We start from the raw sequence: 23,251 nt of genomic DNA, 5'->3' as shown, positions 1-23,251 counted from the left end.
TATTTGGGCTTATCCTTGTCAGAATCTCATAGGATCGTTTGACATATTACTCTCTCTGTGTTTAATTTTCAGCACAAGCGTAGCACAATGCATGCTGAGTATTCAATGCGTTCATTGGATGTGATTGGCAGGATGATTGCAGGTTTGCCTCCACAGCTGCAGCTGCAGCAGAATGCATCATTTCTGCTGAGAGTGAGCACACACATCTTCTCATGTCATGTTGTATTTCTGTCAGTATCACAACATCATTTGGCTGGAAAGAAAAAAGAAATTGCTCAAAGAAACTGCTTGTTTGAAAGAAAGCCAAGGGAAGAGTTGAAGCGCTAGAGTAGTTCAAAATCAAACGAGTTGCCTTTTTATGAAATAGCTTGAGTTTTCTGTATAAAATCAAAATGTAATTAGGGTTATTCTAGGGCACAGTAGGGTAGGTAATTAATTTTGTTTTCCTTACATCACTGCATGAAACAGAACAGTGGTGATATATGTGACAGTGAGCTGACATTCACACGCTAAACTTAAAATGCCCCCCTTCTGTTTTACACCAGTTTCACATGTGCTGAGAATTAAACACAGTGCCTATTCATCCATCCCCCCTGTCAAAAAAAAAGATGAAAACATATTTAAAGTCAGTGTAGCAGCTACACACATATGTGTCTATATAACCACTCAGTCTATCTGCATGGGAGCTCCACAGATGGCATGCAGGGACCTTCCCAGAGCTCTTATTACTGCAGCTCATACATCACTCTGACAGAATATTTAAGTTTGAACATTCGTCCTTCGATAGGTTCATAAATAACAGTCAACTTTTGTCATTAACTGGTATACAGAAGAGGGACGTCAGACACCGGTTTACCTTTAAATCTCTAGCAGGCTGTTATTAAGAGTTTTGTGAAATTAATTACATAGCTGTAAGAGTTGTTTACAAGAAGTTACAAATAGCAAGAAGGTCAAGGGTCTGTAGGCTTTAACATACCTGTTCCAATAATGTAAGCTTTTTCTTTTGTCTACCTTTAGTTCCTGTGATTACTCTGGAGAACATTGCTCTGTGAAAAGGTTGCAGAGTAAAAAAAACAATCCAAAGCAGGACTCATAAAGTTAACAATCTTAGGTGAACATAATAGAAGCCTTATGAAATGCATCCAATTATATTAATTGTACCGTTTCGATAATAACACACACATCATCCATCATACTGTCAACCATCGTAAATACTTTTTAGGGACATGCTCTTTTGGAACATAACCCCCCTCTGTAAGTCCATAAAGTAACTTCTTAAAACATATTTCAGAACATTTGCTATTTGAATATTTACTTTGGAAAGCTTTCACTGTTTGTTTTCCTACTTCACAGAAACATTGACATAGTTTCTGCACACTATGAATTAATAATGATGCTTTAAAGTGAAATCATTAACAATATGGGTCTATTTCTACAGAGCCCCTGAAGTCCCAAAAAGTAAAAAAAATAAAAAATAAATAATAACTTGTGTACATAACATAATAACTTGTTGGAACCACCATAATATCTTGTGCGCACAACATAATGTTTTGTGGGCACAAGTTAATATCCTGTGCGCAAAAGATAATTAAATTGTGCCATTTTTTTTTTTTTAACTTTTTGGGGACTTCAGGGGCTCCGTACATCTCTTCATCTACATGTATGCACAGCTTAGTAATAAGTTATACTGATGTTTTAATTGAGCCTTGCTGTTCTTGTTGATCTGAACATTGTTCTCTAAACAGTCATCATGTTTGTAAGTTCATGCAGAGCCATTATCCATTTGACATTTAATGTACTTGATTGTTTTCTTCCCTTACAACAAAAAAGTCTGTTCAGTTTGAAAAAAAACCGAAGCCTTATTCACATTATACTGGTACAAATCAAGCTTCAGTTTGTGACAATTTTGTGACATTTGACAGTGAGAATAATAATGTGAAAAGACAGCAGAAGATAAAGGAGATATGATATGCAGCAAAGGTCCCTTCCTGGAAACTGTAATTGATTTTGCAGAGCGGCCAAGAATTCTGTCACATAAATCCAACATCATCTGCAACAAAAAGTGTGCAGTCAAACTCTTATAGTGCTCTCTTTGAATAAACTGATGTGTTGTTAGAACATCATAAAAAATGCTGATTTTAACCTTTAAAAACATTTTTGAATTACTATTCACATTGTGCAAATACTCTACATGAGAGCAGCCACTGTACCACTGCTTGTGTGCCTGCTCCCAAGGCTGCCGCCAGACTCACTGTACACTTTGTTTTTGATTTATCACTTTGTGAAGGCCCTGATATCTCTGTTCAGGATTTGATGGGAGTGATAAAACCAGGCAGTAAAGTAATGTCAGCTCTCTATAAGCACAGCTGCTGTTACTCACAGGAGGGCGGCTTTGATGTTGCTCAGACATTTGGAGGGTGTCTCTGGGATCACATTTGGGAGTGACAGGCCGGATAAAAGAACAACGAAGAATACATAGTCACACACAGACGTCACTGCATCTCTGCGAGCCACGATCAGCGTCACAAACTCTGGTGTGTCTCTGATATTCACATTATTGTTAAATCACTGATTGATCTTTCGTCTGGAAAGAGGCCAGAGGTCCACAATAAACATGTGGATGTGTTGCTGAACGTGGAGTAAGAGGATATATAAAAATAGATTACATGAGTTACTAACTAAATAAAAACTCAGGAAAGGAAGAAAAGCAAAAACATTTTTTTTTGTATTACATTGAGTCATTCTTTTTTGTTTTACTTTTTTAGAAGTTCAATACACAGCCACTACAAATACTTTTTTTTAGGAAAATGTTTCTATGTATTAGGCCCATAAATAAGGATAATGTAAACTGTCAATGAATTACAATGAAGCTTAAAAAAGGTACTTCATCCTCTGCAAAATATTGTCTAGTGAAAATAGAAATACCAAAGATCTCATCAAATAACCAGATCATCAGTCATAGAAAATAGAAATAGAAAATATGAGGACATCTCTTAAAGGCTTGTGCCTTTAAGAGATGTCCTCACATTTTCGGCTGCTGTGGCTCACTGGTGGAATGATCGTCTCTCAACTGAAAGGGTAGGGGGCTCAATCCCCAGCTCCTGCAGCTACATGTCCGATGTGTCCTCGGGCAAGACCCTTAGACCGTAGGAATGTGATTAGTTAATACTGATGAACACTTTACATAGCAGGCTCTGCCATCAATGTGTGAATGGACAGGTGTGATCTGAGGTGTAGAAAGTGATTTGAGTATTCAGAAGACTAGAAAAGTGCTATGCAGGCTCAAGTCCATTCACCATTTTGATATTGAATTTGAAGAGTTGGTAGTGCTGCTGGTCAAAACACAATGATGATCCTAAAGTCAAAGGTAAAATCTGATCCAGCAAGGAACAAGAACAAGCTCCTGAATGGCTTCAAGGCAAGGTGGTTTCAGATGAAATTACAGATAACAACATTGGAGCAGGAGGTAAATAAGATGAATCCACCGTGGAACGTATACACATCACACAGGTGTTGTTTGCAGCTACCCCCTGAGTGTGTAGCTGCTTGAATGCCATGTGCGGTGGTGCTGGGAAAAGAGAGCGAGGACAGAGGGAGAGAGAGAGACAGAGACGGAGAGAGAGAAGGTTGTGGGTGAAATGTGGGTGACTCTGGATGACCTGCCTCGGGGTCAGATGTAAAAAGGTTTCTGAACTGAGCACTGTGCAGTCTCCCATGGCCCGGTGATCTCAAGGACGGCTGATATCTATCCCAGGAGGCTTCCTCTCAGGACAGCAGACTCCTACATCCCTGCAGAATAAGAAGAATCCCACCACAAATCATTTTTCTTGATGATGGCGGATATTAACAAGCTGCATATTAATTTATTATGGCCACTCAGACTGTAATACATTTGCTTTTGTCTGAAAGAGGTTTTATCTGTCCTACATCTTTTAATTTAAATTGACAATAACTTCATAATATGCATATTAAAAATGGAAAATGGAAAATGGGGTATTTTGTGGAGCAGAAGTGTTAAATACAAGTTTATATATAGAGAGAGTATAAATACATAAAATATTTTTGTTTTATTCTAAGGAGCAAGTATAGCTATGGATCAACGTTAAAATGACTTTTCTTCTAAAATGTTGACAGCACATTACATTTAGATTAGATTTATATGTTAAGTTATGAAGTACTTTTCCATTTTTGAGAAACATGACCTCTGTGCTTTTTTTAAGAGCTTCACAAAACTGACAACAGCCACACATTTTTCTGTTCTAAGATCTTTTGGTATAAAATCATGCTGTGTTATTTTTGTGTTTGCATACAACACTTGCAACATGTACACTATTCTGTGTGGTAATATCCCCCTTAAGTGTTCAAACACTAAGTGCCTTTATTTTAACTGGCAATTATCTCAGTGAACACTGGATGGCATTGTTGCTGTTCAAGAACCCTTAAATTTGCAGCAGTAGCTCATTTGTCCTAACTACGTCTGACAGAAACACTGCTGCCCCGCTGCATTACAATGTATTCTTATTTGATTTACATATTCACATTTGCATATTTGATGCATGTATGTCTTGGTTTCAAAATGTCATTCTAATCAGAGTGAGGCTTGTCTGTACCAAACAGAAGATGAGATTCAGGGGAAGACTTTTCCAGTCAGATAATATCTCATCTAACACATGTCACCCTGTTTTGTAACTAGACCCAGGGGAACGGTGTAAATACGTTGACCTAAATAAAGCACTACATTGACAGGCAGTGATTTCAGCTATCACATGTCAATCCCTGGAGATATAACCAAAATGCCTACACAAATGTTTTTAGCTGTAGTGTGTCTGTCAGCCGTTCTACTCAATCCAAAAGCAAAAAATGATTTTTAAAAGGAATACTTACATTTTAAATGTTTCTCAAAAATAGGTCCTTTTAATAATCTGTGAAGATGTTAACGGTTCTGTTTACGCACTGCCCTCTGTAAGAACAAATATAGCTGTCATGAAGCAAACTTGGGAGTAGCAGACAAACAGGATTTTCCAGTCTCTCTCGTGAACACGCAGGTCACCTGTATTTTGTCCTGGACACCAGACACCACAGGTCACTGACTCACCAAAGAACATCACTGACGCTGTCAACGAGAGGCTGGTAAAGAGCCACTCTGCCAGTAAGTCAGATCAACTATGAAGTGGATTTCTCTCCTGAAATTAATTTACTGCCTCATTTTACTGGTTTTATTAGTCCTTATCCACAGAGGGGAATGAGTTAGTGTTTTCAGGTCAACTCAAAGTAAAGGTGAAAAATGTCAACAGGTTTACTATTGATCAGTTATAAAGCATATTAGCAGGATATAAGTTCATGCTGCTGATTCCTGCTCAAGTAAGAGATTTTCAGCTGGTTTGAAGCCACAACCACCGCCTGACGCCCAGCCACCACCATCAGACTGTTTCATCCAACAACCACCGCCTGACGCCCAGCCACCACCATCAGACTGTTTGTTTTGCAGTTCAGTCTAGTGTCTTGACAGTATATTGTGATCAAGGCTCGTTATTCAGAGTTTTACTTGACTCCCTGCCTCTTTGAAATGGAATAAAAGGGATAATATTTTTCTCAGAGAACATGATCATACTTTGAAATGCGAATGAAACTAATGAGTAATTGTTAAAACATTCTATTTTTCAAGTGGATCAAAAAATGAAATACAAAGGAAAGACTCAAGAAAAGACAATCTTTCTCCACTTTGTGAAATATATCTTTGAGCTGAAAAGAGAAGAGAAAAAAAGTCTTAAAGTGCTCATATTGTATAAATAACAAATAGTCATCAACTCGAGCTTCCATGGTAGGGAGGAAAAAACATGGAAAGGCTCTTTTGGGAAAAAAACAAAAAACATGTTGAAATATCTGCTGATCTAGCAGAGGCAGTGGTCCGGTCTTGTCTGTGACCTCCGTCAGATGACAGTGAAGGTCTCCAATAAGCAGCAGTGGTGGTGAGCAGCACTCAGTGAACTGTCTCTTCCAATAGCAGTCCCCCCACATCCACTTGAAAGAAACAAGTGCTTCAAATACCAATTCTGGCCTTTCCTCCTAATTGTTTTCCATGCTCTGGTGAGTCTGTCTTCACCACTGCAGATCCTGCAGTTCCATAACCTTCACTTTAATGGTACTTTCAAGCCCCCATCAGGTAAGTCTGCAGGTAGACTTTTGAAATAAAACCATATTTGGGTTGACCATTGAGGTTAAAAAAAAAAGCATACTCTTTACAAGCAACATTTCCATGGAGGACAGCAGCAGCAGCACAGCTGTCGTAGTGGGTTCTTCTTCTTGTACCTGGCTGCCAACTTGAACTTCTCATTAGAGGCAGCCACATAATCCTGTACCCTCTCCACATTGGTCTGAATATGATCAATGTGGGCCCCCTGCTCCTCCACCAGCATGAATATGTCCATGAACAGGTCTCTCAGCTCCTTTATGTTGTTCTCCAGGCTTAACAACTCCTGTTGGAAAAGAGGAAGAATGGGATAAGTACTACTGGATACAAAAATATAAATCAGAGGCTGGAGGTGAAGATAGAAAACCTCAATGCAATGAAAGACAAATCCACATCTTTATTTAGTGAAAATACACACAAACATCTTTTTATACATCAGCAGATGAAAGTACATTTGGTCATCAATCATTTTAAATTCCCATGAATTTTTACCATTTCCCTTCCTTTTCTTTACTCATTTTAGATGTGTTATTGACAATAGTTATAGTAAAGATTACCATGCTAACATATGAGCATCATGCCATCATACAACTCCAGACTATATATTATTTTTCTTCTTTTTTTTCCATCAACTCACTCATTCACTTTTCAACAGATTAATGCCTGTTTCATTTAGCTGATAGCGGGTTCAATTTTCAGTCTTTTTATTGTATGTATGTGTGTAAGTGTGTATGCATACATATATATATGTGTGTATATTTAATTTTGTTTTGAAATTGTGTAATTCGATTTGCTTAGTTGTTTTATTTGTCTCTTAAGAGGTGAGGTCCCTTGTATAAGCCTGTTGGCTTCTTGACCTCTCCTGACACACCTTTTATATTTTAGTTAATCCTATTTGATGTATTCTTATATGTGTGCTAATAAATGAATAAATAAAATAAATGCAACTCCAGACAACGTCCCATGTGATGAGTGCAATTTACTAATGGAATGCTTATAAACATTTTAGGCAATGACCTGTCAGGAATGTAATTTCACATTACATATGTCACCCTTAGGCTGCTGGCCAGCATGTTTTTTTTTCTGAGAATTTGGACCATAGCTCCTCGGTGCAGATGCATCACATTGAATGGCGAGCTTGATGAATGGTGTTTTGTATCTTAAAGGTATCCAGACCCTTAAAAAAATTACAACTCAAATGACAGATATCATAGCATGATATTCAGTCTTGTGACAAAGTAATATTTTCCAATTGCTTAAATATAGCATGCAAAGAAATATACTTTGTAAGTGCCTGCAGTGGGCGTTGCAACATTTAGCTGAGGCCCTAGAAGAAAGTTGTATCTTGGGGACATTTTATGTGAGGTGTCAATGATCAGGCTTGACACATCACTCTAGGCTGTTTAATAAAGTGAGGTGCTAACTTTGTTGTAGCGCTGGCTTTACCTTGTGTCGCTGTTCAATCTCAGACAGTTGTGATCGTGTGATTTTGGCATCATTCAGCAGGTTCTCATTGAAGACGTCCCATTTTCCTGTGTCCACCATCTCATTCACCTCCTCCTCCGTCACATCCCTCCCCGATACCTCCATCTGCCGAATAATGAAGTGCTTACAGCGTTCCTGCTTGCTCAGCAGACCTTCATTGTACTGCAGCATTACCTGGACATTAGTACAGCAGAAAAAGAGAGAATGGAAATCAAGAAGGGGAGGGGAAACGAACAATGAGACAATATCTGATTCATTTCTTTTTTATTGTCATAAGCAAAATTTAGGTTTGGGACTTTAGCCAGTTAAAGCAGTTAAACAGATATTATGCAACTTAAAGAATTAACTGTACAGTATAGCATGGACAAAGAGACATGAAGGAAACTGATCAAATAGTTAAATGCATTTACTCTGCTGGTCCTGGGGAAATAATTCCATTCATATTCTAACGTATTAATTGTATATGTGTATTTGTATTAGTATGTTTTCTTTGTCTTTTCTTCCAACTACAAATACCATGACAATATTCTAAATTATAAATGTGTAATAATAGTTATTTTCTCAAAACACATTTCTACAGTTAGAAATTAATAAATTATGTTGAGACACTTCTGACTCGGAACCATCTGACGTTAAACATTGCTAATGTTTTTATCCTGCGTCAAACCACCATTAAATATAAAACACACATCACAGGCTGGAGAGGTTTGTTCTGAAAGGCTAAAGGAAAAAAACATACTGTAGGCTATATATGAAAATGCCAGACGAGAGTGGTGAAATCTTTTTCCCCACCTGTTGAAATTTGCGGTATAGTGCTGCATGCTGGGAGCGTTGTATCCGTGTTGTAGCAGCAGTAGGTCCCTGCTGCTCCTCAGTCCTTTGGACTTGTTTTGAAAGGGCTTCTAAGCGTCGATGGAGGCTTTCAGCCTGGAGCTTAATGTCCCGGGTTATACTGCTCTCTTTCTTCATCACACTGAAACGACGCATGGTTGCAACCAGGGACTTTTGCTGCTGGCCAAACTTAAGGACCTTCATTTCATGGGAAATTGACATTAGCAACTGAGCATATAGCAATATATAGCAAATTAATGCAGACTACAGTCAAAATGTATTTTTAATTTATTCAGTTTTGAAGTTAAAAATAATGAAATAAACAAGAGAAAAACAGAAACAGTCGAGGTTTGTGGAAGTATTGCTCATCAAAAGTGCTTCCCACTGTAAACGGTAACAGCATAAAAAAATAGATGCATTCACCTCTGTTTCCAGCACCGTGATATCATCTCGGATTTGCTGAGCCTCAGACAGGAAATTCTCAATGATTGGTTCCTCCTCGAACACCACGGCCTGCGGCGTTATGACCCCGGTCGCCACAGAGTCATCATTATCACCCTCTGCTGAAAATGGGTTGGTGTTCTCACTTGCTTCCTCTGAAAACTCCTGAGCCCTCTGCAGGAGTTCCTCTAAGCGGTCTCTCATGGTGGAAAACAGTCTTCAAGACTGGATGTTGTTCTATCTGTAATACATGTCAACACTGACAAGAGGGTGCTGAAAAATAAATAACATGAAATGATTCATGAGTTTCAGGAGTTGTTCATGTTTGATTTAGTGCATGGCAATGCTCAGATTACATTTTCTAGATGGTCATGAATCCTGTGAAGGCCTGTGAATATTGTCTAATACTGTCTCTAAGTCCTGACTTAGTTTAGTGTTTCCTGTTTTATTTTGTAGTTCTTGTCACTTGTCTGTCTTGCCCTCTATTGTTTCCTGCCTTTGTGTGTTTCCCTTTTGTGTGTTTGGTTGCCTGCCACACCTTCATTAGTTTCACCTGTTCACCAGCCTGTTGTCTTCTTTTCACACACACCTGTTTCACATTTTCAGCTCCCCGACATTTAACCAGCCAGTTTGCACTTCAAGTTTTCCCAGTTCATTGTGTGAGTTTTTGCTCTTGGTTCCTCATATGCTCGCTTTGTTTGGTACCTGGAACGTTTGTTCGCCTGCCAGTCTTTCCAGAATTTTTGTAAGATGCTCTTTGTTTGTAATTCAATTTATTTTTGTGCGCTGCCTGTCCATATTTTTCCTACCTGCATTCAGATCCAGTTTGTTCGCCTACAGCTTGTGACAGTACTGGGTTTTTAAGTACGATAGTGAAAAAATAGGAATACAAGAGAATATTGATAGTAAAGTACAAGGAGCATAATGGAACATTCTAAACCTTATGTTACCAGAGGCAAGATCAAGTCTGACTGACAGTATTATTAGCATTAAAACTATAATTTACCTGTAAGCAGACATGGTATCAGCTTATAACATTGAGTCTTACAAAGCATTTTATTCTTTAAATAGAAGTAACGTGCAGTTTGTCAATCCCTAACACAGTTTTATTAAATTGAATGAAGAGCAAACAGCAGTAGAGAGAGATGTCATGTTGAAACAGGACGCTCTGAAACAGCAGTGCACTATGCAATGGGTTACATCCTGGTGTCCACATCCTCTTCTTATTTACAGTTTATTGTGTGTGGTGGGTTAAGCTTTACGGAATAACTTGTTTTGCCAGACCTTATGTCAATGATCTTCATCTGCATCATTCTGAATGTGTACGTGACATGTGTAATGATCTCTGACAGGCTATTGAATCATACTATTTATACTACAAACAGAAACCACAATACTTCTCCAAATCTGGTCCGGCATCTACAGATTCTGCATTTTTATGCTGAATCTGTAAACAACAGCATTCCCATGTTCAGTGGTTCAGAGCTCCCACACTGGGCAGACTCAGCTGCTATCTGCACAGCTAGGCTTAGCAGAACCAGATTTTAATGCAAAGTTATCTTTACATCATTAACCATGTCCACATAAAATATGATCCAGCTTTACAAATATCAGAGACTTTTGTTTTGTGAGGGTTTTAGTACATGTAATAGAGTTTTCTCAAAGAAGTTAGTGAGGCCAGGCTCTCAATAACACTCCGGCAGTGTCTATCATTTTTTATCTGATATCAAACTGGTGCTGGTCTCTCCTCTCTCTCTCCCTCCCTCTCTCTCTTTAGGAAATTGAAATGGATCCTAAACTACCTCTCACTCCCCCCTGGAGTACTTTCATTCTGATACAGAGGATATACAGTGTTTTGTTTACGGAATAACTTGTTTTGCCAGACCTTATGTCAGTGATCTTCATCTGCATCATTCTGAATGTGTACGTCTCATAGACTGACTGGTTCTACCTGTAAAAGTAACGAATGGGGGTGGCATTTCTTCTTCTTCTTGTCTGTGGGAAACCATCATTAAACATTTTTCCCCTCAGCAGGACTTTAGGGGCAAAAGGAGCTGGATTATTGGCAGGTAGAGAAATTTGCATACTACTGTAAAATAATTCAGTCAAAGATGGACTTATGTGCAATAATAATTAAAAAAAATACAGAAAATAAACATGCTACAGATAAAAGAAATACCTGCAGCAAACAGTCAAATAAAGTGCTTTAAAAGGAAACTCCCTGCAAATACATTGACAATGCAAAGTCAAAAACACACCATTGTGGGTATTGATAGCTAAAAGAACTGCTGTATTCCTCTGGGGGGAAATTGACAGCTTTTCAGGCTTCTGGTGTAGCCAGCATTTTGTGATGAATGACTTCCGGTTCAGGCCTAGTCCAAATGTAGGCTGGTTTTGTTTTAAAACATTGATTTTTCTCTGCGTTTTGGCCTTTCGTACTTACGCAAGCTGCAGTTTAGATTGCTAAAAATGCATCTTTTGGAAAACTCATCCCTGCAAAGATTTTTAGAAACTCAGTTTAAGGTGTTTGTGTTGTTGGGGACAACAGAGTTTTGGGCTTGTAACATGACTGTGTTCACTAGTTTCTCCTCCGTTTGCCATCATTGTGCAACGCTGTCACTTGCATGAGATTAGCGTAGTAGCAGACATAACCAAACTAGTGCTAGCTAACAATGCTAACTGGACTTTTTACGTACATACACAGTTGCTCTCCCACTATGTTGATGTAAAGAGATGCCTGAATGGACTACGGAGGTCACTGCTTCTTCATAAAACACTCCGATGACACAAACCCCGCAGCCAACATCTGTGGTTTTGGACGAGACCTGGTCAGACTTCGGATGGTGGGACAACTTGATAATGAAATGGTCATTGCATAGGAATGGGGAGACAATATGAAAGGACATCATTGTTGACTTGGCATGCTCATGACAAGGTGTTTTCTTGTGTCCATGTGGAAAAAGATGTTTTTGAAAACTGAACGTGTGTGGACAAAATAATGTTTTAAACGGAGGAGGGAAACCTCAGATTCAAAAACATGAATCAAAGGAAATAGTTGTTCGATTAGTGACAATGGTTTCATGGATTGCACAGCTAATCATTTTTTGTGACTTCTGCTCGCCACACAGACTGATTTGTTGTGTACAGCCAATGATCTCTGACAGGCTAGTGAATCATACTATTTATACTACAAACAGAAACCACAATACTTCTCCAAATCTGGTCCGGCATCTACAGATTCTGCATTTTTATGCTGAATCTGTAAACAACAGCATTCCCATGTTCAGTGGTTCAGAGCTCCCACACTGGGCAGACTCAGCTGCTATCTGCACAGCTAGGCTTAGCAGAACCAGATTTTAATGCAAAGTTATCTTTACATCATTAACCATGTCCACATAAAATATGATCCAGCTTTACAAATATCAGAGACTTTTGTTTTGTGAGGGTTTTAGTACATGTAATAGAGTTTTCTCAAAGAAGTTAGTGAGGCCAGGCTCTCAATAACACTCCGGCAGTGTCTATCATTTTTTATCTGATATCAAACTGGTGCTGGTCTCTCCTCTCCCTCTCTCTCTTTAGGAAATTGAAATGGATCCTAAACCACCTCTCACTCCCCCCTGGAGTACTGTCATTCTAATACAGAGGATATACAGTGTTTTGTTGTTTTATGTTTCTGGATTTGTGTTTTTAACTCTGAATCACCATGTTTTTAAAGACTGTTCTACTGTTTCAAGTGTTGTGGGCCCTGTACACCATGCCAACAAGCTGTAGAAAACACAAGAACATTCTGTGTTTGTCACATCAAAAGTCAAATTGGGTCCAACATAGATGATTTTGCTGCGTGGTAGATCTGGTTTTTACAATAATGTTAGCAAAGAAAAATAAATGAATAATAACAAATGTAAAAAAAAAAAGACCTCTCGCTTTAAGCTGAAATTGACAATAACAAAAAAAGTTCTCATGTTCCATGGTGTTCTAGCCCAGTGTGACTGTTACTTGAAGTTAGGTATCATAGTGAAGATATAGAGTAGCAACTCAGTATACACTACATTTACAATGGAGTTAACTCAGACGTTTTCCCTGTTAATGAAAGTATACACTGTTTATTTTAGTTTAAGTTAATTTTATTGGGAAAGTGTCATTTTGACCAATATAATGTTTTCTTATTAACTGTTAGTATAGGAAAGAAAACTAAGTAAATTCAGTTATGTATTTAAAATCAATATTTTGTCACTTGCTGGGTTTGGTCATTCTTAATGTTAGCAGTTGGTATCCAGGCAACCATAATAATTTGAGACCAGAAGTTGAAATAAATTTATTTGCATTCATAAAAAAATCAGTCCGACTTCTGCTTTCAGTTAACTCACCTTTTATTTTCAATTAAGGAATTTTGTCAACACAACACTTTTCATTTTTGACTGAACCAGAATGTGAACCCTATACCTTCTGTTTGACAGTAGTAAGTAACCCCTGCTCGTTCTACTATATAATTCAGTATAGCTATACTTACATGATCTTATGAGGTATATCATTTTTGAATCATTGGCAATTTCAATCGGACCATTTTTGTAAGTTGGTAATTTAACATTAGTTGAGGTTAGATAAACACGATTAATGTGTTATCACAATATTTACACTGACTTCTAGCTAAACTGAAAATGAACTTTAAGTAATGAATACTTGTGGTTACAGGGTTGGTATTTAGCCTTCTTCTGAAGAACATAAAGCTGGTGTTTCTAACTCTTTAGTCAAGGCACCGTCAATAAACAGGCTCTATACGCCCTGAGGATACAGCTCTTGTAGTTCAACAAAAGTACATGCAGTTTACCCTGGTGTGTCCAATGTAATTCAAAGCCTGTTCTGTGTTTGTTTACGTCCTGGTATGAGTGTAACTGATGAGCCATATCTGCTCTCCTCTGAGCACTGAGATGTATTTTTAACTGTATGAAAAACAACAGGAGACAAATGAGCGGAAAGTTAATCTCTGACATCAGTCGAACTGATTCAAGTTGTTTTTCTTTTGAGAACTGAGTGGGTTGTTTGTGCCCAACATCATTCAGGGAAAAAAAGAAGAAAACAAGGCAAGGTTTTTTTCATCTATTAAACATGTGACAAGTGTAGGGAAAGAAACTCTGAATGACACATTAACTAAAACTACTGAAAACATAAACACACAATATATCAAAAAGCTCTGTTTCCCTAAGTGTAATAAACTGTTTTGAATTATTGTATGCAGGCAGCTTCTGAATATTTATCACGTTTAACTTTTCTGTCGCTGACTCCAGGATGCTGATTTCTGCTGAAGCTGAAGTAAACAAGTGAGTTGCTTACGATTAAAATCTGATTTCCTGAATGCCTTTCCAACTTTCCTAAATTGCGTTCAACTCCAAATACATTCAAATGGGCGTAGCAACATTTTGAAACGGCCGAAGCAACACAAGGATTTAGATTTTAGAGGCCCTAAACATAATCTTCTGAAAGCACATGATTGTGGTGGGAGAGAGGGGGGCAAACAAGGTGTTTGGCGGCTGAGAAATGGAGCATTTCAAATCACAGACTATCCCATTTCTTGTTAGGATTCAAACGAGAACGGCTTCTCTCGTGTGTCTGGGTGTGACAGAGAGACACTATTACAAACTTCTGAAAGCTCAACGAATAAAACCAAAAAAAAAAAAAAAAGGATCCTTTTGTTTTCTTGAGTGAACTTTCTCCCCCTCCTTGTGTTCTCCCTCTTGCTCCCGACTAGCTCAAACCAGACGAGCTGATTAAAAAAAGTTGCTTAAAGGATTTGGGAGCACATTCTTCTGTTTTGCCTTAAAAACTCACAAGAAGTAGAGCAGGGTTCATGAAGGAGTCTTGCTCATACTCTCTGGGAATGAACAGTTTCTTCTCTACAAAGAAAATATTTTTCCTGCACCTGCACCTTCGTCTGTGTTTCTGATGGGAATGTTATATTGTTGACATTCCCTTATCTCCATGCAGGTGGTACAGTAGTGGCCCTCCCTGGCCCTATCACTCTTTATCCCATATCTTATTATCCCATAAGTTGTGAAGCGCTATGAAAGTTGTCCTTCTTGTATACTATAGAAAACTACCTAGATTAACGCTATATAAATGAAGGATTTGATTCCATATACTTGCCCTGTAATCTTCAATCTTAGCATAATAATAATAATAGCAATATAAAATATTCAGGGCTGGTGCAAACAGTCAGTCTTAAATGAGGATTTTACCTTAATGTTGTTATTGAAACGTCACAGATCATCTGCTCAGTACTCCCATTCTGAGTTGACCAGAAATGTAATCCAAGACGTTCCCTTACATGATGATGTCATCTTCAGATCTCCTTAAGAATCTGTAAGAGTTTGACTACTCTGTAACAGTTCAGCCATCAACTGTTTATCAGGACTTTTACACTCAGAGGCAGGGAAAGTTTCAGAGAGGTCTCATTCACTCTGTTTCAAGCTCCTCCCCTCCTTTTGAAGACACATCTGGATGTAGCCAATGGGAAAGAAGCAAACCCTAGGCCTGTTTGCTTACCTAAAGAAATGAGAGGTGACGTGATTAAGTGAAGGAGGAGGGAGAGGCGGCATGGAGAGCACACAGAGCTCATAAACCCTTCCCTTAGGCATAATCCTGAACAGGAAAAAAGAGCCGTGTAGAAGTGTAATGTGGACATTGCTAAGGTCACACAATACTGCAAGGGTGTCAGCTAAGAGTACTGGGTTTCTTTTCCTGCAAAGTTGATATCTTTGTGAAGTGCTGGGGTGAGCGGGGTAAGCCCTCTTAGTCTGGGGGCATTGTAGTCCTCAGGCCCCAGTAACTCGGCTGAGTACTTTTGACAGATTCCTACTGACAAGCCCCCTGAAACCCAGGCGCCTTTTCAACATGGGAAGGGACGCAGTCACTCTTTGCTATGCAGCATAACACGCTGTGCAAAGCTGTTTGAAGTACAGTGTGAGTAGGGAGAGGGGGGGAGACGAGGTTTGGGGATGAGAGGAGTTCAGTGGGGACAAGAGTTCAGTCTTTGTCACTCGGCTCTTTGGAGGAAGGTTGAAGAATAACCGTCATTTCTCCACCTCACGAGGGGTGAAAACCAAGAACATGAATTCAGAGACCATGTTTTCATGCAGCGGCCAAGAGATTGAACTGGCAACAAATAACTACCAGTGGGTGGTGGTGTGTCGCTTTAGTAAAACAAATCAAAAGCACATTAACCATGTGATGACTATGCAGAATGCTGCTGGTAAAGTTTTATCTGCTGCACCAGATGCTACTCTATGTCTGTAATAATGCCGCAGTGATGTGTTAACTGTGAGTCATCTGTCCCTAATGGCAAGATATTATGACAACAAAGCAAAACCGGTTTTGTGAGTGTCAGAATTCACCTTCATCAGCATCACGGGAACAAACAAGCTGTACAGAGTGTAGACCTGTTTCCTGTGTCCCAACAGTCATCCATCTTTGTTCTTTGATTTTTTACTATGCATCACTGATTTAAAGGAATGAGTTTGCTCTCTCTGCACACAACCCCACTTTCTAAAAACCAAAACCTCTTCAGACCTTAAGGGTTAAAGTGGATCTCATCCCAACATATTATAATTTTTACTCTATTTGTAGAATTTAGAGTTAGGCTAATGGACACAGCCAACTCGGACTATCATAAACTAAGCAGGGGAAGTGATTCTTTGCAAAGGTTGGAATCTCTCAGGTGGGTTTCATTTCAAAAGCTTGGAACAAAACTGAGGATGAGAAGAAGCATGAAAGACTGGAACAATTGCCCATCATTTTTTCTCTACCAACTTTATCATGTATGTTTAGTGTTGTAAAATCAGTAGAACCATACACCTTAACACTGAGTAGACACAATGCAACACGCTAAACAATTGATAAGTAACTCTTAGAGTTCCATTCTGTAAATGCAAAACATGCAAGGAAGCCATTGTTGTTGCAGTGAAATAAAATCCACAAAAATTGTGGATGGAGCGGCTTGTGCGGCATTGACTTTAAAATCCTTCAGATGGGAATGTAAAAACAACTTTTGGAATGAAGCTTACGTTAGGTAAAATTGTTGATTACTTGGGCAAAAATCGATGTCATTGTTAACGGTCACTGGGCACATATAGTATTATCAAACTTAAAATAAAACATAATGGAACAAATTACAGTACTGAATATAATAATTTAACTTTGGAATCTTTTAATGTCATATTTTTTAATTGTTTGTTCTGGTTACATATTAACACAACTGATCCCACTTCCATCCAGCCTTCCAATTTTCAACCTGTATGTCTTCTGTGATTCACCAGAAGAAAACATATTCTGGACAGGTCACCAGCCAATCATAGCTCTAGCACAACAGGACAGACAATCACACTCACCTTCACAGTTACAGGCAATTTAGAATGACCAATTTACTTAATGAGAAAGTCTTTGGACTGTGGGAGGAAGTCAACGTACTCAAAGAAAACCGATGACTTCATGGGGACAATATGCAAACACCAAACAATAAGCTCCACTAAGCGAAAGTTTAAACCAAGAACCTTCTTGCTGGGAGGCAACACTGCTTACCACAGCACCAATCCCTCTGCCATCTAGTCCAACTTGTTGAAGTTTGAATTACACCTCAATTATATTAACAATCTTCTAACTGTACAATTTGTTCCACAATCACAGATTTGTTGTGTGTTTTTTTTTTAATAAATATCACTGATTTTTTTATTTACAAGAAGCTTAGGAGAAAGATTATCTTCAGAAGTTTTACTCAGGTATCAAAGTTTCATTGGCCATTAATGTCTTGGAGAAATGTTTATACCTTTACCATGTCAAGAAAATGAAAGCGACAACTAATTAGTATTAATTTTATAAAAATGCATAGAATGAGTAATAGTAGGGGTTGCCTGTTGTGACAAGCCCCAAAATTATCTGTACTGTATCTCTATTTCCACTCAGCTTAGTGTACTCTTTTAGCATCTGTCAGCTCATTGTTTTGCTCTATAAACCAGCAACTTTATGGTTTCCTTTTGCCTCTTCCATCAACCTTGTTTCCAACGACGCTGTTAAAAATTGACTGCATGCTACCTGCCCAACACCGGATGGCAGACAAATATATGCCAGTGAGTGCAGGGTAGATCATAAGCAGCCAAATATTTCCTTCAGGAGTTGGTAAACACAAAATCACTGTGGTATGAAAAACTGCAGGGAGTACCAAAAAAAACGACAGTCCTTCAACATAAATACAGAGAAGTTTTAGAAAGTAAGTATTAAAAAAAGTGATGTGGTGTTTCACCTGAAATACACAATATAAAAAAAAACATGTCAGGCTGTTTTGGTCACTGTATCAAGTGGAGTTTGTTTCACTATATAGCTGTTGGAGTGCTCTCAGGGTATTACTGTAATAGAAGGGATGTCAGAAGCGGTGCTTTGATATTATTCACAGTAGAGTCCAGAGAGAGAAGGAGTCAGCATGAAAGAGAGAGAGGGAGGTAAGACAACAACTCCCAAACTGCCTCTCAGACACAACCTTGAGAGTGATGTTTAAACATTGCCAGAGAAAATATGCAGTGTTTTCTCCCCGAAGGGGCTAAAACAGAAAGGATTCGATGAAACTGATAGGGCTTTGGAAGCCATTGCTAATACTGATAAAGTGATATATACGCCTGAATAGTTTGATCAGTATATGTGAAGTAAAACATTTTCAGTTTGTAAAGCCTCTGAAATAGTAGTTTTATTACCATAAGATGCTGCTGTGAGGAACCTTTATTGTGGACTCCTGTAGAAAAAGAGATACCGCTCTTCTTCTACCTCTACATGAGTAAATGATTTTTGATTTTAAAAAACCCTACTCCTGCCCTGTTTTTAACTCACATTGGATCTTTGCAGTGGCACATGTGGTGTGAAGTAAATCTCTGTCTGACACTGACACAGCAGAAACAGACGTTAAAACCAGCTATACTTACAATATATAGCTTTGTACTAATATCACAATTAGCATACATACAATTAGTCAGTCCAATCCCTGACAGTCTTGTTTGCTTTTATAAGTTATAAAAATGATCACCATCCATTTTTTTTGATTCATAACCATCATTAAACTCCTAATTTGAGCTTTAAGGTCTCCACTGACAGGCAGTATAAAGGATGAAAGGCAGATATCATTACTATTACAATCCTGAGCAGACGGTTTAAAAAACAATATTTGAAATATTAAACCCCTGATAGCATATAAATGACAATATAATAGATCTTTGCAAATCCAGAAGGGGAGGAGTCACTGCTGCCATTATATCATCCTCCATTATATCATATGAGGTTGACATGACAGGGCAATATTCAACTTTGAAAGAAAGCCCAGTATGAGGCTCATATGCAGTTCTTAAACTGGGAGAAAGAAGCAGAGGAAAAAGAGGAGATAAATGAGGGGGGGGGGGGGGGAGAGAGTCAGAGGGCCAAGGATAATGAGGTCAAAACCATCGTCATTAAGCCAATCAGAAAGATTGATGCTGAGGTCGGTGGCCTTGCCCGGTAAGATGAGGCAATCAAAGATCTCGATATTAAATGCTCCTCTTGGGCACTGTATGAGATTGTGCCTAGGGTCATTTGGGCTCTAATTTACAGCTGAGCAGAGTGGATTTTAATTGCAAACCCTGCAAAATACCCCATGTAAAGAATTACAAGTCTCAGGCAGTCACTTTTGTACCCACGGTGTATCTACTTAATCTAACAGGGGGAATATAGAGGGGAATTTATATGGTGGGAAGAGAAATTTGTAAACCATGGTCAAGCAAAGAATTACAAAATAGGGGCCACCCCTTTATGAAAGAGTTCAAGCAACGCTTGACTCTCAGTACACTTTAAAGTGTTAAATTGTAATTTATGTAATATTCTTTCTTATTTTTGTTTATTTTATTCCTGCCCGGTTTCTTTTAGAATATTAACTTTCTTGTCATGCATTAAAATGCTAAGACATTTTCCTTGTATATGTGTAAACCTTTCTTGGCAGGAAACTTGAATCAGATTCTGCACAAGCAATTTCAACCACGCTATAGTCAACACAGTCTAATTATGGTTAACACGAGTGCAAACTGGACATGTGCCAGAACAATCAAGCACAAATGAGATTGTTAAATATAGATCAACATAACGTTCTTCAAAGAAAAAGGCTTTTGTTTAACCACCAACACAAGAACGCTGAAAGCAGTGAATGATGGGATATGTGTGGCTGTGCCTGGCCTCCGAGCAGGAGCCACATCACCCTGCAGGTCACCACCAAACACTTTCAACTGCTGCACTCAGATGTTCTAGCACAAATTGTCCCCTCTCAGAATAAGAAAGACAACAATTTGTCTAAAATTGTTACCCATGATAGTTTTATTATTATCACTGTGGATTTAAGCCTTTGGTACCTTTACAACTTTTATTTTCAAACCCCAGCAGCAGAAAAAAGGTACTCCCGTTGTATCCCACAATTAAATCGCTGTCTACATTTTAAAAATCTGGACTGAAAACCAGCAGCCTTATATCCTCCACTGAGATCCAGGACAGAGATCCACTACCCCATACAGTGAACAGTGTGCAGCTTTGGACTCTCTCACTCCTTTTAAGCGGGCACTTCAAACATGGGTCATTTCACCCCCTAGTGTCATGAGTCTGTTATATCAACCTTTGGCCTGTGCAGCCAAAAGGGAGGAAACACTGCTGGAAGCAAAACGGCAGTGTGATAAGCACAGTTATCATGTGTACAGCAAAACGGACAGCATGACCTAAAACTTAGTTCGCTTACTTTTTCTACACTCCTTTAGCAAGTAAACACACTTTAGATCCACAGTGGGCCTAAACCCATGGATTGTTGCAGTGGTCTTTTTAGTGATGACCAAATGTAGGGACCAGGATTTACTTGTGTAAAGCTCTTCCGAGATAATTTTTTTCTATTATTTGTCATGTTTACTTTTATTTAAATCCAAATGAAGACAATTTGTACTTTCTGTGATCGACTGCCTTCAATATGAAACATTACTAAGCTGAAAATAAGCGACATTGTCACCCTAAATATTTCTTTAATGAGTTCAAAAACAATATATATATGTGTATTATCTTTAATCTATTGCAAATACATATTGTGATACATGCAAGGTGACAGAGGTTGAAAAGTTGTTTTTCTGCCATATTCTGCACGTGTGCCTTTCCACACTAGAGCCAGAATGACAAGCGCAGCGCGGCCAGTGATTTCTGAAGGACACAAGTATGACAGTAAATTAGGTTTTGATAGATCCTGGATGGACTGGTGAGCTTTGTGTCCACCTGAAGCGAAGAGCAAACACATTTAGTCAGGACAAACAGACAGTAGAGTGTATGTGGTCGCCTATAATAATCAGTTTCTCTGTGTTTGCTCCAACAGGGATTAAACAGAATGAATTAGGCAAACATCAGCTACAGAAACAGGCCCATTTCTGTAAATAAACAGTATTCCAGCAGGCTATGGTAGACCTAAGCCCTGATAACACACAGTTAAGGTGAAGGTACGTGGAAGGTGATGAACAATTTCTATTCTGAGGATAGAGGGTAATAGCGTCATTTAAGAGAATGTGCATTTGTATGCTAAAATGTTTGCAAAGTTAATACATAAGTGAAGTAGATCAGTTATATTTCAAGTTTAACCCTGTAACGCTTATGTCCACTGTGGAGAATATTTAGTTCCACCAAATGAGAATGCTTTGTGTTACAATTTGTCGACCCCCTAGTGATGAAGTATACTCTAATTATAATATATTTTGTTCAATTAACAATTATTTTGTAAGATTTCAATTTCATTTTCAATAATCAGGATTTTTTTTTTTAGATTTCTGTTTCACATTGATAGGATTTATGAGCTACTGTAGTTAAAATGTTGTCATCAAGAATCATTTTCCAAACACGGAACTCAATCAATCTTTATTTGTATAGGTTATACATAACAAAATGTTATCTCAAGACACTTTAGGAAAAAAACATGTATGGACCTTAGTCTTTGTTGTATTTTATACAACAATGTCAAAGGCAACACACCTCAATGTTGTGGTTAAGAGGAAAGTATTTTTCCAATGCCTCCAAGAAAGAACATCAATAAAGAGATACTTTCCATTATGGAATCTTTAGTTAAGCTTCCATTTTAAAAAGAAGAAGCAGGAAATTGAAGGAAGTCAAAGACAATTACTGACCAAATATGCTAAAAAATGCCTAAAGTAACCATACCTTAAAAATAAAGTCTTACCTAAAGATCTGATTTAGCCTTCATTTAATATGATGAATATATCAATACTGGAAAAGGATTAAAACGGTTTTAAAAAAAGCCACAGAATTAGTCTGTTTATCTCAGAGGTTGAAAAAGTCTGTGCAAGCATGTGCAAGTAAAAGAGAGCTTGCATATATCGATTAAGTCTACTAACAGCCTCCTATCCATCATATCTTAGGTGGGATGTATCGGCAGATGGTTCATGCAAGTGTGCACCTATATGGCATTCATTTTCACAATCTCTAACAATTGTTAAAAAAATAATAATAATGTGTCACACCGTTTCATCAATTATATCAGAAATGTCAGATTTGAGATTGGCTGTTGTTAGCTGCCATTTCCCATCTCTAGGGGACAGTAATTGTCATTGTGGTAAAGTGGTGATGCTCTTTATCCTCACCATGACAATGGCTTTGGCTTTGACAGGTGGATGACAGGGAAGAAGGTGAGGGGGATGTTCCAGCAAAAGCCAGTTCAGCTTCTGACCACGAGCCCCAAACACACAAATACATGCATGTAACACACACACACACGCACAGACTCATCTCCTGCCAGCAGGCCACCTCTAATCGAGATGGAAGAGCACTGTGGCAGATCGAAATGCCTGCAGATGACAAGGTGGGAATGGATTGGCTCCTGTGCCCTTGTCATGTAGCTCCATCTGCACCAAACAGAGAGGAAGACAGATGGATTCCATGGCAGAAGGCTATAGTGCAGACAGACATGAAGAGACAGACAGACATGAACTTCCAATTTAAGGAAAATCAAAATGTTCTTAATTCTCTGCCATTGATAAGAGTAAGAAATTAGGATAATTTAGTTTATTTCTGTAGTCAAAATAAAGCCACCATTACTTAAAGATTTATGTGAACACACAACACATGTATGAATCAAAGCAGCGATCATAAGTGGAAAAAAATGAATGACCTGTAACCATGGTTATGACTACCAAAATATATATATTTTAAAAGCCCATCAAGAATAAAATGTACAGATTACATGAAAGTCTTTTGATAAAAAAATATTTTTATTTG

The 23,251-nt window shown here is 38.3% G+C and overlaps 1 protein-coding gene across 1 annotated transcript; it reads right to left on the bottom strand.

The window, feature by feature from the left end:
• Positions 1–5,193: 5,193 nt before the first annotated feature.
• On the bottom strand, positions 5,194–15,363 carry stx19 (syntaxin 19). Its single transcript, XM_061054162.1, has 5 exons — positions 15,181–15,363; positions 8,930–9,220; positions 8,468–8,704; positions 7,637–7,849; positions 5,194–6,476 (listed from the first exon to the last, which is right to left on the bottom strand). Exons 2-5 carry the CDS (start codon positions 9,149–9,151, stop codon positions 6,240–6,242), a joined length of 909 nt encoding a protein of 302 aa, XP_060910145.1. The 5' UTR covers positions 9,152–9,220; positions 15,181–15,363; the 3' UTR covers positions 5,194–6,239.
• Between the last annotated feature and the right edge of the window lie 7,888 nt (positions 15,364–23,251).

This window comes from Labrus mixtus, chromosome 13, assembly GCF_963584025.1.
Source record: "Labrus mixtus chromosome 13, fLabMix1.1, whole genome shotgun sequence".
In the NCBI taxonomy this organism is placed as follows: domain Eukaryota; kingdom Metazoa; phylum Chordata; class Actinopteri; order Labriformes; family Labridae; genus Labrus; species Labrus mixtus.
Note: the sequence above shows the minus strand (reverse complement) of the source record. Positions and strands in the feature narration are given on the sequence as shown.

What these genes read in the sequence shown, in the direction of transcription:
- stx19 (XM_061054162.1), bottom strand. Translation starts at nt 9,151, where the DNA reads ATGAGAGACCGCTTAGAGGAACTCCTGCAGAGGGCTCAGGAGTTTTCA. An exon ending in TCACGGTGCTGGAAACAGAG is followed by an intron (nt 8,705 to 8,929) that starts GTGAATGCATCT and finishes CATGAAATGAAG; the next exon opens with GTCCTTAAGTTTGGCCAGCA. An exon ending in AGATTGAACAGCGACACAAG is followed by an intron (nt 6,477 to 7,636) that starts GTAAAGCCAGCG and finishes CTTTTCCAACAG; the next exon opens with GAGTTGTTAAGCCTGGAGAA.